Source organism: Caloenas nicobarica, chromosome 6, assembly GCF_036013445.1.
Source record: "Caloenas nicobarica isolate bCalNic1 chromosome 6, bCalNic1.hap1, whole genome shotgun sequence".
NCBI classification, from domain to species: Eukaryota; Metazoa; Chordata; class Aves; order Columbiformes; family Columbidae; genus Caloenas; species Caloenas nicobarica.
Window position 1 is genome coordinate 4,715,357 of NC_088250.1, and position 16,811 is coordinate 4,732,167.

General features: G+C 42.0%; 1 protein-coding gene across 4 annotated transcripts in view; it reads left to right on the forward strand.

The window, feature by feature from the left end:
• The window catches only part of PARD3B (par-3 family cell polarity regulator beta), a 377,310-nt gene that overhangs the window by 340,197 nt on the left and 20,302 nt on the right, over nt 1-16,811 (forward strand). For all 4 annotated transcript variants that reach the window (XM_065637273.1, XM_065637270.1, XM_065637271.1 and 1 more), the window contains one exon: nt 7,494-7,573. In XM_065637273.1, the coding sequence (XP_065493345.1) occupies nt 7,494-7,573 (80 nt within the window). The remainder of the gene's footprint in view (nt 1-7,493; nt 7,574-16,811) is intronic.

Sequence of the window (16,811 nt, forward strand, 5' to 3'; positions counted from 1 at the left end):
TAATTCCAGCATGGAGCACTGCTGTTATCACTGTTCTGGTCTTCATTGCATGGGGAGAAGGGACAGTGACTGTAGGCATGTACATTTATGTGTATGTGTCACGTACGTGTATAGAGTGACAGAAGGGGAGCATTTATTTGCCAAGCAATCTGACTGACCAAGTAGCGTTCCGATTGCACACAGCTGATTTCCTCAGTGAAAATTTTCAAAACTACTCACCGGCAAAACCGAGATGATCAGTGACTCTGGAGCGTGCGCTGGTGTTTCTTACGGAGAAGAGGAAGGGTGGTTTGATTACTATTTCTTTTTTCCTTTAGACAAGGATGTTTTTCTCACCCAAGGGAAATGCATTCTGGCAGCATGAACATAACTATTAATCAACACTTAAGCAATAATCAGTGAGTGAAAAATGATGACCAGAAACTGAAAATGTACTTGCATAGCTACTTTGGCACTTTTCCTTTGAGATCGTGCCCTTGCATTTTAACGTGAACAATTCTTATAAAATTAGTGCTGATATATTCCAAAAGACGGTGATTTAAAAAGCCAGCAGTTATTTTTCACTTAAAAAAAAGTACTATCAGCGAACGATGCGTTAAGATCTGCATAAGTAATGTCGTAAAGCTACCTCAATAGTGTCTGAGATAGATCCTCAATTGATGTGAATCAGTAATATCTTACGGGGTTATTTCAGAGGGGGAGATGCCGAGGTCATCATCACTAGAATGCTGTGTTCAAATGCATGAAGACGTGTTCAGGATACAGAGATATAAATGTTTTTCCTGCATATTTTCACCCAAGAAGGAGATGCAGCCTCTGAGAGATGCAGGTGTATGTCAGCTTTGGGAATGCCTCCAAGAGGAATCAAATGCTATTGAAAATAAAACAAACCACCCTCATCAGTATTTAGCGTGCTTTCCTGAATCGGGGCCAAGGTACGTGGTGGCACCCAGCAGAAACCCAGGCTGCGAGACTCCTAGGAGTGCAGCGAGACCTTTCTTCAGCTCTTCAAGATGCTTTTTGACAAACTTAGTCAGAGTTCTAATAGCAGCGCGTGTTCTTTAGAATAATCTTGGAACCAGACTGGTATAAAACGCTTAAAGTGCGTCTGTGCTTAACAAAGAGAAGGACCAAAGTTCTCTGTGACTGAGCCCAGAAAACAGAACTTCAGGAGTCTACGAGATCATGACTTGGTGACTAGGCTGTGAACAGGCATCTATAGCCACCTGTTGATTCACCTTCCCAAATTATTTATCCTGTATTTTCTGTTGACAGGAAAAGGAAAAAGTTTAAATGAGTTGCCAGACTACCCAAAACAAACTTTGAAAGTATCAGACCGTGATTTGAGAACCTCTGACAATTACACTCCCAAGATGTCAGTAAAATGGAGTGGAAACAAAAATGTAGGGTTTCTCAGGACCTTCTGGGAAGATCCAGCTTCCTTTCTTATTCCTGAAAACTGTCCTACAAGCAAGTTTGTGACAGGGAAGTTGAAAATGCTTCCTGCAGCGGTGGAGGTGGCTTTGAGAGTTCCCACTGAACATCCTCTTGGTTTGCCGCTGGAACCACTTAGTGAAAAAAAGCACAACCAAGAATATAAAAAAGAAGTATTAAAGGTGCTGTCTTATATCCAGACAATGGTAAAACAGTACCAACAGGCTCATATAACATTAGACTCCCCTTTGAAGGCTGCTTCTGTCATTAAAATCAATGCAACTTAATTAAAGCAAATTATAGATAGATACATCTATAAATAAGATATTAAAGTGCGCTGCTGAATATGATAATTGCTGCATATTTAGCAATCAGCGTGTGTGTTCTGCTTTTGCCAGGAGGGATTTCTTTCAGTGGAATCAATGGAGCTTTATTAAAAACCATCCAAATTAGAGGGAGAAATGATGAGTGTTATAATAACGCAAAATAACTGTTTCAACTTTCATTGCAAAACCAGGAAAGCAAAATACATCCCTCTTTGTGTATGTAAGGAAAACATCAGGAAAATTCTTTTGAATTGTGGACACTGGTAGAATTTTTAATTTTTACCTTTTGATGCAAACCACAAAAAAGCTGGATGGAGGAAAACATGTTTTCTGTGGAAATGCTGAAGGTCTTGGAGGGCGGGATAATTAGGATATCACAGCAGTAAGGAATTAAGAAGACCCCTTCAATCAACTCCCTCCATTTCACATGGAGCATCCCATTCATAGCCTTTTATAGCCCACCTTTGTTTTAACAGCTAAAGACAGTGTGAGTCAAATTGCGATCTTAAATTTCGCTTGCAGTCCCTAAAACCAGGCAGACTGTTGAAATGCAAAAAAAAATTAAATGGGTGAATTTTGGTGCTTCACCTGCGTGTGAAACATTGAGACCAGGGTGGGGAACAAATCCACTGTTACCTCTCTCCGTTTTTCTTCAGTTTTCACTTAATTGAAAACAAAAACCAACTGTGTCTCAGCAGAGGGGAGACCTGAAGGTTAAAGGGCAAATTCCGCTATACCACAGCTCTTTTTGGCATGCTGAATCTCAACCCATGTGATTAGAAACGCTCACAGACAAAAGAAGAGCTTTGAGGACAGAGGTCAAACCAGCATCTGAATCAAGTCCTTTAACAGATGATCACAAGACTATTGAAAAATGCACTAAGCCATGCAGTAGTTCTATGTGCCATGTTTATACGCAGACTTTCAGGCAAAAATCAGAACTGGGTGGTATTATCAAAGCGCTCGGGTGATGGCCGAGCACGTGCCTTGCTCTGCAGCCTTCCTGGGATGGCTCCTGTGTTTTCGTGCGTGTCAGTCATAGAAAATTCAACAGTGGTATCACACCATTTTTTATGGGGGGAAAAATGACAATGCGCAAGCTCAAGTGATTCGACTGGGCGTACGCAGTCCCAGGACTCCTATCTCCATAAGCTCTTCCTGATCTCCCATAATTTTAAGTAAGTCAGGCATGACTCCGGTGGAGCCGGCAGCGTTTTGCACTGGGTTTGCAGACGTGTAGCTAAAATCACATCAGCCCTGATGAAGTTACGCTATTGCTACTATCTAGTGGGCAGCACACGCTCCTCATTTTCCTTCTGGTAACTGAAATGTCTGGAGGAAGCTTATTGCTCAGAAGTGGGTAAAACAAAGGGTTAAAAATAAAAATCAAACGGGCAAAGGAGACGTTTAGCATACAAGTGGAAAATGAATAAGCCTGACTACAACACCCACTGTGTATTATTCCTTTTTAAGAGTGCGAAACTTCTGACTGTGAGCGGTGTTTTTTCTATAGTGAGTTAAGAAGCTTTAAACAAAATTTTTAACAAACTGGCTGTGCAAAGATGATCAAGGTTTTCCGTATGCAGCTCGAAATAAAATACCTGTAGGAGAGGAGAGGGTGAGGGAAGGCTCTCACCTTGAGCTGCCTGCGAATGCGCAAGAAAAACTCGATGCTGGCTTCACGAAGCTTAAACTTTCAGAAAGATTGCTGTAGTTGTTATTGTTCGTTCCACAATGGCAGTCCAACCCCAAACACCTGGATCCGTAGGGAAGGGGCAAGGCAGGCTTTCCTGCTCGCTGCAAGGCTTTTAGCCTTTTACAAACGCTCCAGGAGGGCGGCAGCGTAAGGCCGGTGAGAGGAGTGAAACGCAGCGTCTCCTGGGAAAAAAACTTGGCCTCTTGCTCTTTTCTGCATGGTTTTCAAGGTAGTCTCAAGCTTCAGGTGGAAGTAAATCCTTTTTCTGCTCTTAAATAATTGTGCCTCTGCAGCCCCGGAATTTTCCTGTAGCCATATCATGGACTTATTTCACGATACCTGTCTGCAGGTATACCCTGCGTTTGCCTTAGAATTTATTTGCGGGTATTCGAGTGCTCTTAAGATATTTGTTTCTGGCTTGATCTGCGTGTGCATGTTCACGTTTTTTGTTCTTTTTTTTTTTTTTCTTTCCTCGGGAAGTTTTCCTAAGGAGAATTGGCAGGTTAGAGATATTTGCTGCTAGCTTATCACCATCGTGTATTAGAAAACTCTTCAAAGTACCCCACAGTTAGTTTATTTACCTGGTACTGGTGGGGGTTTAGTTAAAGATGCAGAGGTGTCATAGGGTTTTATCTGAAGGGATATATTTGTATTGCAGAAATCTTGCTTGCTAATGGAAGTTATTAGGTAAAAAAAAAAGGACTTGAACAACAAAAATGTTACGAGCTATGTAAAAAAAAAAGCCTTTCTGAAACACTCTTCAACCTCTCAAAGACTTTACTGTCTTCTGCTGACCTGATGGTAGTTGTTTCGATTCGTATGCGGATCCGGTTTGTTAATTTTCCATTCTACAAAGGGCTCGGCCATACCGATACTTTGCAGCGGTTAAGTTTCATGAGTTGTTTGTTGTTGTTTTTCGATAAAGATAGCATTTCCTTTCCTCAATTTAAGCATGCTGCTCTTTTAATTGCGCTGATGGGATGATGGCTGTTTCTGTGTTTATCTCTACCCCGTTATTTTTGCATATTCATGTTTTGCTTGTTAGTTGAGGCCGCTCTAGACTAAGAGATTATCTCTTCATAATGATGGCTGTTATTTAAGTTGTTAATTTAAACCCTAAAAATACGGGAGCGTGTTTTGGATCATTCTTTCTGTAGTTCATTACCATACATTTGTGAAACATGGATTTCATCTGCCGTCGTGTTCTCTCTTTACCGATTGGGATGTTGGTCTCAAAAGCTCTTTGAGCCGCCTCCGATATGGACTCAGCACCTTCCATCGGCTCCCGCGCCTCGCTGGTCACCTCGTGGTCAGCGGCCATTTGGCTTTGATACGACTTGATACAACAGGTTTTAATCCTTTTTATTAAGGTTATTGTTTGCGTGGCTAAATATTTAGTGATTATTAAAACCTCCGCACCTGTACTGAGGGCCAGCTGCATACGTCCTGTTCCGGGAAGGAGGAGAAGCTGGCATATTTTGATCTTGTTAATTAGTACCTTTCACGCCGTTTTTTAGCTTAGTTTGTTGCGAAAGACAGCAAGGAACCCTTTGCTTTGACTCTCTCTGAAGCATAAATAACTTTGATGAGGGAGGTGTTCCCATTTTTGCAGTTTCTCTCTTCACCAGGGCAGTGTTGTCTTCATGTTGTATGAGCCATGATACGTTTTCAGGGTCACGTGGACAGATGGAAAAGAGAAAGCAGGAGGAATGGCTGAGCCTTTAATTAGCTGCACAGAGCCCGAGCACGATGTTCCGGAGTGTCGGGGGGTTTATATATATATACATAAGGTGTGGAGACTCAGCCGCTCGATGGATCCAAATTAGCAAAATTGTGTATCCGCCGCCAGGGTGTTTCTATGGCAACTGTCTCTCAAATCATATATACAAACAGACCTGGCGGGGGGTATCGCCTTCTATTTGGTCTGTAGGAAACCATCGGAAAAGGGACGGTTTCAGGCTGCAAAAAGGCCTCGCGATGTAAATATTTTTTACGTTCCAGTACCGGGTTAAGCTTTGAGAGCGCTGCTCGCTGCTGGCGCAATTCCGAATCTGTTGGTGTTCTCGCACATGGACGGGCTGCTGTCCCTCCTGCGAGGTGTGAGAGTGAGCACCAGGACACTTGCACGGAGTTACCACGAGCATCCTTGAGCTCGTAAGCATCTTGCTACTGCACTTAATTAATAGCCTGTCTACTGCTGTGGAGGTAGACCATATACTATGTGGCTTTTGTGCTGCGCAAACCAAATTATACAATCATTTCTTTTCCCCTCGTTCTTCTTCGTAAAACAGCAGAAAGCCAGAGGCTGTTCTCTCACCTGGTGAATTAAGGGGAGTTATCAACCTGGTCAAATTAGCGGTGTAAGAACAGCCAAAGTGGCCGTGACTCTCAGCCTGAGTGACTCTATCTTTATAAATCCTCTCTACGTGTCACTTTTTCTAGCGGGAAAAAAAAATGAATGAATGATCCATTTAGCCTACTGCCCTCTTTTTGAAATGCAGGGCAATTATTGTTATTTTTTGCTCATCCAAAGTACAGCACTACTAAAACGGGGGCCATTTCAAATCAGAGGTGGCTATTTCTTGTGGCCATCAGTTCCATGAGGGCTCCTCTCTGTTTTGAGTCAGATAAAGGGGAGTGAGCAAGGGGCCTGTGCTAAATAATTTTTTTCACTTGTGAGTATCTTGGATGTTGAGTGAGTGGCAAGGTGCACAACCGTATTTGTGTGGAATAATTCCTAAGCGTGCCTAGTAGCTCCAGGGGATAGTGCCTCTCTTTGCATCAGACTTGGCTCGTGTAATGAGTCCACAAGAAATTTTACACAAAAATGTTACGCAAAGGTAGATAAGACCTACTACATCTGAGTGCACAATGTTTCCCACTGTGGAAGCTTTTACGTGTCTTCAGTGAAAATGATGTATCGTGGGTAAATTGCAGGACTGACAGAAATGTACTCTAACCTGTAGAATGTGAAAAACATGTTAATCCTTGTTTTCTCTTTTTGTAACCGGGCATTTGCCGAAAGCTTGGTGTGATTTATTCTTTTCTTTTTAATGAATTGTTAAAAATGTTTGAAAAGGCATTAAATCTTCCTTTCTGCTATTAATCTGTGAAAGGAGAAAGGGATTTTAAATGGCCTCTTAGTATATTGCTTTATAAAACTGCTGATTCTAGCAGCACCGGAATAGGAATACATACTAATGTAGGAAACACTGAAGGCAGTCAGAGCCTCCTGCATTTATGGAGGAAAAGACTAATAGCTCCATTTTAACAAGGCTCTTAACACTTTGGGCCATCAGCAGGCATTGAGTGAGTGAAATTGGGAGAGCTCCCGTGTGCTAAAAGCATTGAAGTTCACCGTTTTGTGCCCGAGTTGGAGCCTTCCTGATAGAATTGTGCTCTCCAGCCAACGCCGGTTGCCACCTTGAAAACAAACCGAGTAGCGTGCTGGCATTTCGACCGAGTGCACTAACGCTTCGCTTCGGAAGTGGCACCCGAGCATGATAAATGCACTTAACTCCCAGCTGGGTACTTAGCTTTGCGGTGGCGTTAGAGAAAGTTTCTGGATTTGTGTTAAGAGTGAAAGCAAAGCCTGTTTATGTCACGTTTTATACTCGAGCAAAACACACAAGTGGAGAAAAAGCAGCAAACTTGGTACTAAGATGCTAGCTTGGATTCAGGTAGTTACACCACGGGAATGAGAAGGGGTGTGCTTGCTTAATTAGATTATGTCTTCATGTAACTGAATTGCAGGAGGAAGGCCAGCCGGGGAGGGACAGAATCCTGGCTGGCACACGGACGAGGAAAAGACTCTGAAGATTGTACCTGTTCCGAACAGTTCTTTGGTACAGAAGCCTTTCTTGTTAGCAGTGATAAGATTCTGTATGGGATTTGGAGCTTCTTTGAGCCCCTGCCTTTCTTTTGTCGATGTTGGCGTGTTGCAGCATCATCTGCTCTCCGCTTATCCTTTTGAGAAGCACTGTTAGTGACTGGGCTGCATAATTGATCTTCATCTCTAACTACTCTCCTCTCCACAGGTGCCTGGAAAAGTTCCGGACGGGAGCTCATACAGTCTGCAGTTCGAGGGGATGGAGAGGCAGTACGCATCCTTACCCAGGTACAGCGACGGGCCCCCTGCACACACGTTTTATCTTGTCACCTTTTGCTGCTGATTTAGTGCCATCTTTATAACTGTACTATTAATTTGGACTTCTGAATGTAAAAAAAAGAACAAAGCGCCCTCGTTGAACATGTCAGCAAGAGTCATGATCCATAGGTAGAGAACCTGACATTGAGGAAACTGGCTCTACAAGAGTTATAACAACTTGTAGCAGGGCATAAATGACTGAGTTTATAGTGATATAATCCTAGCTGGCGTTGACAGAGCGCTCCGTGGAAAGCTTCCACGACAGCAGCCGCAGCTACTGAAGTCCCAGTGTTGCTGCAAAGAGCATCTGACTGGCAGTCCCGTTCCAGTAAAGCATCTCTGCGCCCCCACCGAGTGCTGTGGAAATGAGAGCGAATTCTCTTGAGGGCTCCGTTTTAATTTTTAATCCTTATCAACTCAACGAAGAGTAATTCTAGTCTGAAATCAGTGGGGCATAACAAAAAGGAAGCATTTCAGAGATTTCAGTCCTGTTTCTACGGGAGTTCTAATAACAGAGTGTAAGATTTAGCAAGCCAGAAATGGGAGTGAGAGGGTGCTTGGAGAGATAGTGGGAAGCGGTGGGAGGAAAGCAAAAATAGAAAAATATTTCCACTTTAGAATTACAGAGATGGGAAAGACCTTAGAAGGGTTGCCCAGTCCACTTCTTGGACCTACAAGCAAGATAATTTGTAAATCAAAGCAAAAATAGCTGTTTACAAGCAAGAAGAGATTCTTTATTGTGAAGCAGTGCTGGCATTTAGGAAATCAAATAGGTTTTTTTCTTCTTTTTCTTTTTCCACTGAACTATTTACATTCAAAGGTGTCACCAGAGAGACAGATGGATAAATATATAATACTCTGTCCAATTCCAGATGAAAATACAAAGAATATCTTGCTTTTGGAAATGTATATATAAAGGTTGTCTCCCAAGACGTTGTTGGAACGTTGCAGGCACTTTTAGTGTACATGGTTTCAAAACCAAAGGATGTGTCTGTAGTTTAGTTACTGCCTTCAAATGATATTTGTGTCAGCCGTCGTTCTGGAAGTTCATCCTGTGCAGGAACTGGTTTCTCTAACAAAAGCTTGTGCTCCAGCAGTGTATTTCCTGATGGACTGCGGATATTCTTACTCTCCTGGGTAAATAGCCATCCTTTTTGTGGTCCTCCAACACTCCTGTCTCCTGTCGTGTTTTTAGCAGTGATTTTTGCAGGTTAGTTAGGTGTAGTTCAATTATGCACACTCTTCTTGAGTGCTTCCTTGTGAATTACAAGAATAAATTAGCAATCGTTGTCCAGTATAACTCTCTGCAGCAATTTTCTTATTCCTGTATCGTGTCTCCTTTTGTTAGTTTTCCCTTCAAGCTAGTCAAACTTATTTTTTCAGTCTTTATAAAACAGAAATTTCCCAGTAAAGTAACTTCCATCACTCAGAATTCCTTTTATTTCCCCGGCGTTCCTTTCAAGCGAGGATGAGCAGAAGTGAGCACACGAGTGCAGGTGCGGCCGTGCCCTTGCTCTGTGCAGCAGTGTTCTCTGTATCCCTTCTATCCCGTTACTTTTCAAACCTGCTGCATCCTTGGCACGTCCCCAGGTGTATGTACTGTTCACCTCTGTACCTTGCATTTTTGTAGGGGTTTTTTTGTTGGTTTTTCTTGGGTTGGTTTTAGTTTTGTTTTTTTTAAAGTAGGTCTGTCCGAACCAGATCATGAATTTCACCGCGTTCTTCCCAAAGTCGCCATTTAACTTGCTGAAAAAAGACTCTCCAGCTCCTATAACAGGTTTGAGCGTGTAGCTGGCTGGGACTCACCAGTTAGGAAGCCATCCAAGCATGCCATAAGCTTTTGGAGATGGGTGTGAAGAGTGTCACTTCTCTTGGTGCCTGGGAAGATGTTGCTGGGCAGTGCCTGCAGTCCGGCAAGCGGCTGCTGCGTTCTGTGCCTCGGTTTTGTGAGTTTTGCAGTTTCATGTTACTGCAGTAATTAAGCCCTGGCAGTCACAAATGACTAGACTGCAACAGTGAAGTCTAAATCCAGAAGAAGGAGATGTAGTCTCATTGCCAGCCGCTAATGGAAATGAGTGATTTCTTTTCTTCTCATGGCTGACTGCCCAGGAGCGTAGAGGAATCCAGGTAAAAACCACCCATTTGCCAACCTGTTCTCAGTGGAGGATCCATGAATACTACTGTAATGGGCAGCATTATTTAAATAAAACAATTTTTAAAAAAAAAAAAAAAAGGTAGAAAGAAATACAGAGGTAGTATTTCCTCAAAGAGCAGCTTTCTTCTCCCCAGCGGTCTAGTATTAGTTCATGATGTCTTGCCCTTGTCCCTGTCCTCACCTTGGTCAAACTACAGAGCTGCATTTGGTGTGGATGCGGTATTTAACTGCATGCTTAGCTCTTTAGGTCCAGTTTAATAAGAGATACTTAGAGGCTTCAGAGGAGGGTTGTAGATGCTGGGAAACAAATTCTTCTTGCAATATCGTGTGGAGTCCAGGAGGATGTGACCTTTGCCTGCCGCTCTGGTGTGGAAAGAGAGGGAAGCGCTGGGGCTGCAGCCAGTTCCGCTGGGTGAGCAGGGAGGGGGGATCTGTGCGGCGTCAGGAGAAGCCAGGACGGACACGGTGGAGCTGCTGCTCACCTGGAAGCCAGCAGGCGTCACGCCAGCGTGCGTGGGCATGGATGAGCGCTGAGTAGGAGCGCCTTGGTCTTCCTCCCCACTGGGCAAGGAGGAGGCATGGTCACTTGCCAAATAGCTTTGTGAATGGTGCCCCCTCGTCACTGCCCCGTCCCGTTGCAAAGGCACTGTCCCGTGTCAAGGGGAAGTCAAATCGCCTGCAGCATCCAAAACTTCTGGATTGTAAAAATCTAAGCTTTGAAACATCATCGCTGTTTTGCCCTTTTGTTTTGTATTTTTCTGTCTTTCTCCGATGCTGCTAATTTAAGCCTGTATATTATGGGCCAAATTCAGGTGACATGTCTGTACTGACCGTGTTTGAGGAATTCAGCTGTATCAAGTGTGCTTGCCTTTTTAATAGATACAGCAACAAATCCAGTGTCCTGGTCTCACTGAGCTCAGTGGTGCCCTTTTTGCTTTGAGTATAGGATCTGTTCCTGTGTAAGGTTATATTTTTAATTAAAAGCTGAAAACAGGAGGCAGCATCCTTTGGAGGAAGGCTTTGTATGTGACTGGCTTAATGAGTGGCCAGATGAGTAGTGTTGTAGTTCAGTTCCTAGGTAAAATAATACCACTGTAGCGGTGGGTTGGAAACCTCTAGAGGCAGAAACGTCTGAATGAGATGATAAGTGGCTGTGGCAGGAGAGTGGCAGGTCTTCATCTCGAACTGCTTTGTGCTGCTCTGTCTGCAGAAAAGCAGCAAAGTGGGAAAGACAGAATGGAAGGCTTTGCAAGAGAGATACAGTTCTTTGCACTCAATTCTTACGTGTTGCCCTGGGGCTACGGCTAAATAGTGCTGAGTACTAGTATTAAGCAGTGTTAAATCCTCCTGCTTAGGAGGAGAATGGCTTGATTCTTATACCTCTTACCTCTTCTTTTGGGAAGAGGAGCAGGGCAAGGGTGAGGGAGCCAGAAAAACGTTTTTATTTTTCAATTTTTTTTTAACGCCTGTTTTCTTGGTGTGATCCACAATATTTTCCTGATGGAGCTATGGAACAGATACGAAGCCGAAGCTGCTTTGTTTGTTCATAGGTTTATTTTTGAGCTTGATTTTATGGAAGTCTGTCTTAATGTAAATCACAGCCTTGCCAACGGCAGCCTTGTTCGGAGAAATCTTGTGTTTGAGGACACGTTGTTCTGTGTGTTGGTGGAAAAGCTGGCCGTGACCAGAAGCAGACTGTCAGACACTGAGGCGGGACACCGGTGACATGGTTGAGTGTAGATCAGAAAGCTCAGTCATCTTGCTGGTAAGAAACGTTGATTCCTAAGGAAAGCTAAGACTCCCAAGACTTTCTCTGGACCCCTTGTATTATTGAAAAACATGCGCTTTTGTCAAGAAAAGGAGTGGGGCTGGAAAGGCAGTAAGAGCATTAGAAAATAACTGCAAAAATGAGTTCAGGCTGTGTGATGAGTTCAGGCTGTGTGATGAGTTCAGGCAGTATGATGAGTTCAGCCGCATGGCTGTGGCTGGGAGGAGGGCACTGAGCAAACCGGTGATTGTTTCACAGGAGCATCTGTCTTAAATGTAACGTGTCTTCAAACTGGGAAACCTGCAAATGTATTAAGGAAACAGCCTTGCAGGACGTATTCTTGCCATGCTGGAAGCTTCTCTGCAGATTGACCGTGCAACTTGTGCTTCTTCAGACAGTAGCTGAAAGCAGCACATCCTCTATTTTTAGGTATGAAGCCAAAAAGGGCAAGTTTGGTTTCCTTGCCTGAGCCCTCCAAGACTTTCTACATTTCTGCATCAAACTAAATTTCAATTTGGGTCCGCCACATTAATTTTACAACTGTATTTACGAAAGCATCTAACCTAGAATTAAAATGTCACATTGTGGAGAATTTGTTACATTCTTCAGAGATGATTTATTTTACCATTTAAAGAGATTATACCTTTTCTTTCCCCTAAGTCTGAAATTTCCCAATTTCAGTTTCTAGATACTACGGTAAATATTTTCTTTGATAGATTTCAGGAGCCAAGCCTGCAAAATGCCTCCCCTTCAGTATTTCTGCGTAGTGATCATTTATGTTATATTTAACCTCCCTTTCAATAAATTAAATAGATTGAGCACTTAGATCTTACACTACAGAGCATGAAAACAGCATTCACTCAGAGTGCTGGAGTCCCCATGCAGTCTATTTATGAGACGGCCTCAAGAGTTCAGTCAAAAACATTTCCAACTCTTTGGATCGAAAGCAAAGTTTCTCTAACACCTATGGCACGAAGAGATAAGGTTCCTCAAACAGAAGGAAGGGATTACTTAGCAACTTTCCTGAGCTTTCTCTTGTACTTACGTGTTCTTGGCTTTATTTTACTAACCAAGTTGATTTCAAAATGCAGGATTTCTGCAATTTGATTGACTCCCAGGTACATCATCAGAAAGTGACTTGACACAAATCACAAAAAAGTTAATTGTCTATTAAATAAGAGCCATCATTCACCATTGTCTAGTAGAATCTGAAATGAATATACTGATATTACTTATGTATATAGTGTAATCTCCTGGTTAACATAAATGACTATTTTAGTACAGATGATAATAAGCTGCAAATCAACTTACCAGAGCATTCCCGACCTATGGGAATTGACTAACCAAAGAGCACAGATGAAAAAGCGAGGTTTAAAATCAATTATTTAAATGCAAATTCCCTGCTTGTTGGTTTAAATCACAATTAATTTTTTTGCTTTAAATCACTTTGATTTAGCTTATTCCATCCCATGCTGTGAAAAAATCTGTCCCCCTTCTCATTTTATATACTTGTTTACATTCCTCCTTGATATCTGACAATATGTTACACAGCACTGACCCAGCAGCATTCACTTCATTAGATGGCTCTACTGAATTTTTTTTTTTTTCTTGTTATTTAGCCCCAAATCATGGACTCGATCCTTGCGGGTCCCTTCCAGCTCAGGACATTATATGATTCTCTGCTTTATGGCAGGCAGAGGGTGATGGAAATATCTTCCGTAGTTCAAGTAGCCAGAAAAAGTATCTCCCCCATTTCTCATATTCATTACAATTAAGAGAAGGGGATGAAGAGAAAGATTTGAGAACCAATTGTGAGTAGTCTATTTAATTTTCAAGGTAAATCATTTTTCTGTAATATTCCTCTGACATAACTGCAAAACTAAGAAGACTTGATAATTTGGAGTCATAAATAGGATTTGAACTACGTAGGGCACAAAAAATGAATAGCCCACCTACCTTCATCATCCTAGTCACGTGAAACATAAGTGGTATTCAAATAGTATTTTCTATTGTATACTTGATTATTAACTTTCTCTTCTGTTTAATCATCTAAAGTAATAGCAGTAACTTAGGGATATTTTTTAAGTATGATTTTTATCTCGACAGCTGTACTTTTTTTGAAAACGCAGCAAGACCTTATCTGTCTGTATCTTCCAATGTGGTGATCTCATTGTAAATTAAATATGTGTAAGGTTTTAGTCGGGTTTAAAGTCCTGGGAGATGAATTTAGGATCAGTTTTAATGGAAATACTAGTCCTGCTCAAGGACCTCTAAGATACATTGCAATAAACAAGCCAAGATGAAATGAAAGCAAAGAACAAAGATCATTCTTACATGCTAGAGCGCCAGCTTGGGAACCAAGCCGTTGTGCTTATTAAAAGATTAGTTTAAATCTGATATCAAACAATTTAAGATTTGCTTAACTAACTTCACTTAAGTCTGCAAGATCATAAAACCGATGGCTGTGGAAACTGCCCAGTATGTTTGAGATGTCAGGGAAGTCATTGTATTTCAGGCAGGACGGAGTCCAAATCCATAGCGGGACACCAGGTTTGTGATATGTACGTGCAGGAGAATATTGGAAGTGCTCTGTTGTAACTTGTTCTGTTTTGTCTCGGTTTCAGTTACTCTGCTGCCACGTGCCATGGTACTAATGTCACCTCCGTGTCGTGCGTGAAGTCCGGAGGCTTTTTATGTGTATGGTGTCAAAACATACTTGTCCGAAAACGTGCTGCGTTCATAAATAACCTGTGTGTACCTTCTACAGGGAGAGTCTCGGGCATTAAAAGCAGAGCAGATACGAGAGGGTCAGTGGACTACAGGCGTTTAAAAAAATGGGTTTGTGTCTTTCTGTAAGACTTGGCTGAAAGGAGGAAAGAAAATTGTAAACAGGATCACAGCTACAGAAATCTCTACATTGAATTCGAAAGGAAGGAGATTTGGTTGTAAAACATACCTCTAGCTTTCTAATAAAATAGAAATATCACTTGAACAGGATGTCTATATCCAAACCAAATTAAGTCTTAATACTGAAAAAGTATACTTTAGAAAGTCAGAAAGGTCAAGGTTCGTGACATCAAATCATGGATTGCGGCTGGCAGACCACCTCTGTAATTTCCATGGGAATAACTAAAGAAAATTGAGCAAAGAAAATGTCTGCAACAACTGGGACATAGCTTATAAAAAAAACCTAACACCACTAAAAGCCAGATGTCCCAGAAGAATACTCTGGAAGTGTAGAAGGAGGCAGACAGGGATGGGCTTTGTCAATTTTTCTAATAAGTCAGTCAACTCCTCATAGCAAAAAGCCGGTTAATGCAATATGGAATAGTTTAAAAGTCAATTAATATTTTGAAACTAAACAGCAAGCCTTTTTGCAAGGGGATACTAGCCGGAATAAATAAAAATACTTTCAAGTGTCACTTTAACAAAAAACATGGATCTGGTATGGGTTTTAGTGTATAACCTGGCATAAGGACCTCCCACTCAAACTAAGGGCACCAAATTCAGCTTAAAAATACAGAAGATGGAGGAAAATATTGCTTTTGACCAAAAGGGCTTGAATTAATATTACAAAATTTAATGAAGTTGTGGAGACATTGCCTCAGGAAAAAAAAAAAAAAAAAAAGCTTGTATTAGCTAAGCCTCCAGTGAGTGAAAGAACAAAATAACTGTTAGGGAACAAAATATTAATGAAAGAAAGAAGAGCCAGTACAGAATGGTTAGGTTGAGATGAAGGGTCTGTGGAAAAAAGATAAGTGAAAGCAAATTAGAAAGAAGATCAAATTAAAAACCAAAAGCGTGTGTCCCACAGAATGCATCAACAGAGCGATGTGCTGAGTGAGACCTGGGGAATGAGACGTGTGCTACAAAATGCAGATACATCCATTGCGTTGTTGAGATGGATATTGAAATTGCTCAGACCAACCGGCTGGGAAGCTCAGCCGGCTGCTTTGTAGGTACAGATTGGAATAAAAATGTTCGTGCTTATGTTGGATTATAAGTCAGAACTGATCAAAAAGTGTGGACTCTAGGCCGTGAAGGTGAGGAAATAAGTTTTTCTGTCTGTGAGAAAGCGCGCTGTAAAATAAGACAGCTCCATCACAGTTCTTGGCTTTGGCTTTCCCTTGATAAATAGGTCTGGAGGTGTAGCTGAAAGGTGCTTGTCAGCGAACGTGCTTTAAAAAGAGCTAGCAAAGGAGAAATGTAGGAAGCCAACAGCATCAGGTGTAAATATGTATGATTTTTGAGGGTGCTGGATTGGGATTTTTTCAGCAAGCTTCCTGCAGCTCTCACAGGGTTGTGCATGAACCTCTTTGCGAAGCAGGCTTAGGAAAAAAAACACAGGAAAGAAGTTAAGCAGAACAAGAAAGTTACACTGTCACCATGGCAAGTTTCAAGCTTCTAATAGCAAGCCACTTAAAGTGAGTCAGTTATAGGTATTCTTATGTACATACTTAGGACTAAGAGGAAAGGAGATTATGATGATGAAGTAGGAAAGTGAATTGTATGTGGACGGTCTTAATTGCACGCTGCAAGGTAATAACAGGCTGTGAAATCTTAAGAACTCAAATATAGCTCTGGGTTCTTTTGCAAACACATAGGGGACAGAGTGGTGAGCGCTCAGCGTGCCACCCACCGAGAAATAATAAATAGGGTGGGGGAGATGTGAGCCGTGGGGAAACACAAGCGCAGCGCTTTAAGCAGACCTGCGGTTATTCGTTATCCTCAGTGAAACCCTGCCTGGTGAGGTGAGAGCTTTTCTATAAACCGGTGATTAAAGGGAAGAGGTATCTAATTTGGGATTAAGAGAAGAGTCACCGAAGAATTTAATAGTGAAAACAGTTGCTAGAGCAGCTGTTTCAACACAGCTCATACAATTGGCAGCCACACGGCTTCCATTTCATAAGTAGGTGACATATTTGATTTCTCTGCACAGAAGTCTCTTAAACACATATTAAGAGAACATTCTGAATTCTAGATGGTTTTGTCCAACTTTCTTTGCCTGTATATTCACCTAAGGCTTTCGCGTTGCTCTTCAACTGTGACACTTCAGAAAATCATGCTTTGGATATGTTGATCCAGGTTAAATAACACCTCACACTGCAAGAAACGTAGAAGCTCGTACGACCCTGATCCAGAACCACCGCAATCCATGGATGTGTTCCCACCCATTGCAGTCAGCAGTCGGTTCAGACTGATATGTGATCACTGTTAGAGCATATGCCTTCATTTCTTTGCTGTCTGGGTCTGTCTGGTAGTAATTTGATAAACTCCGATTAGGA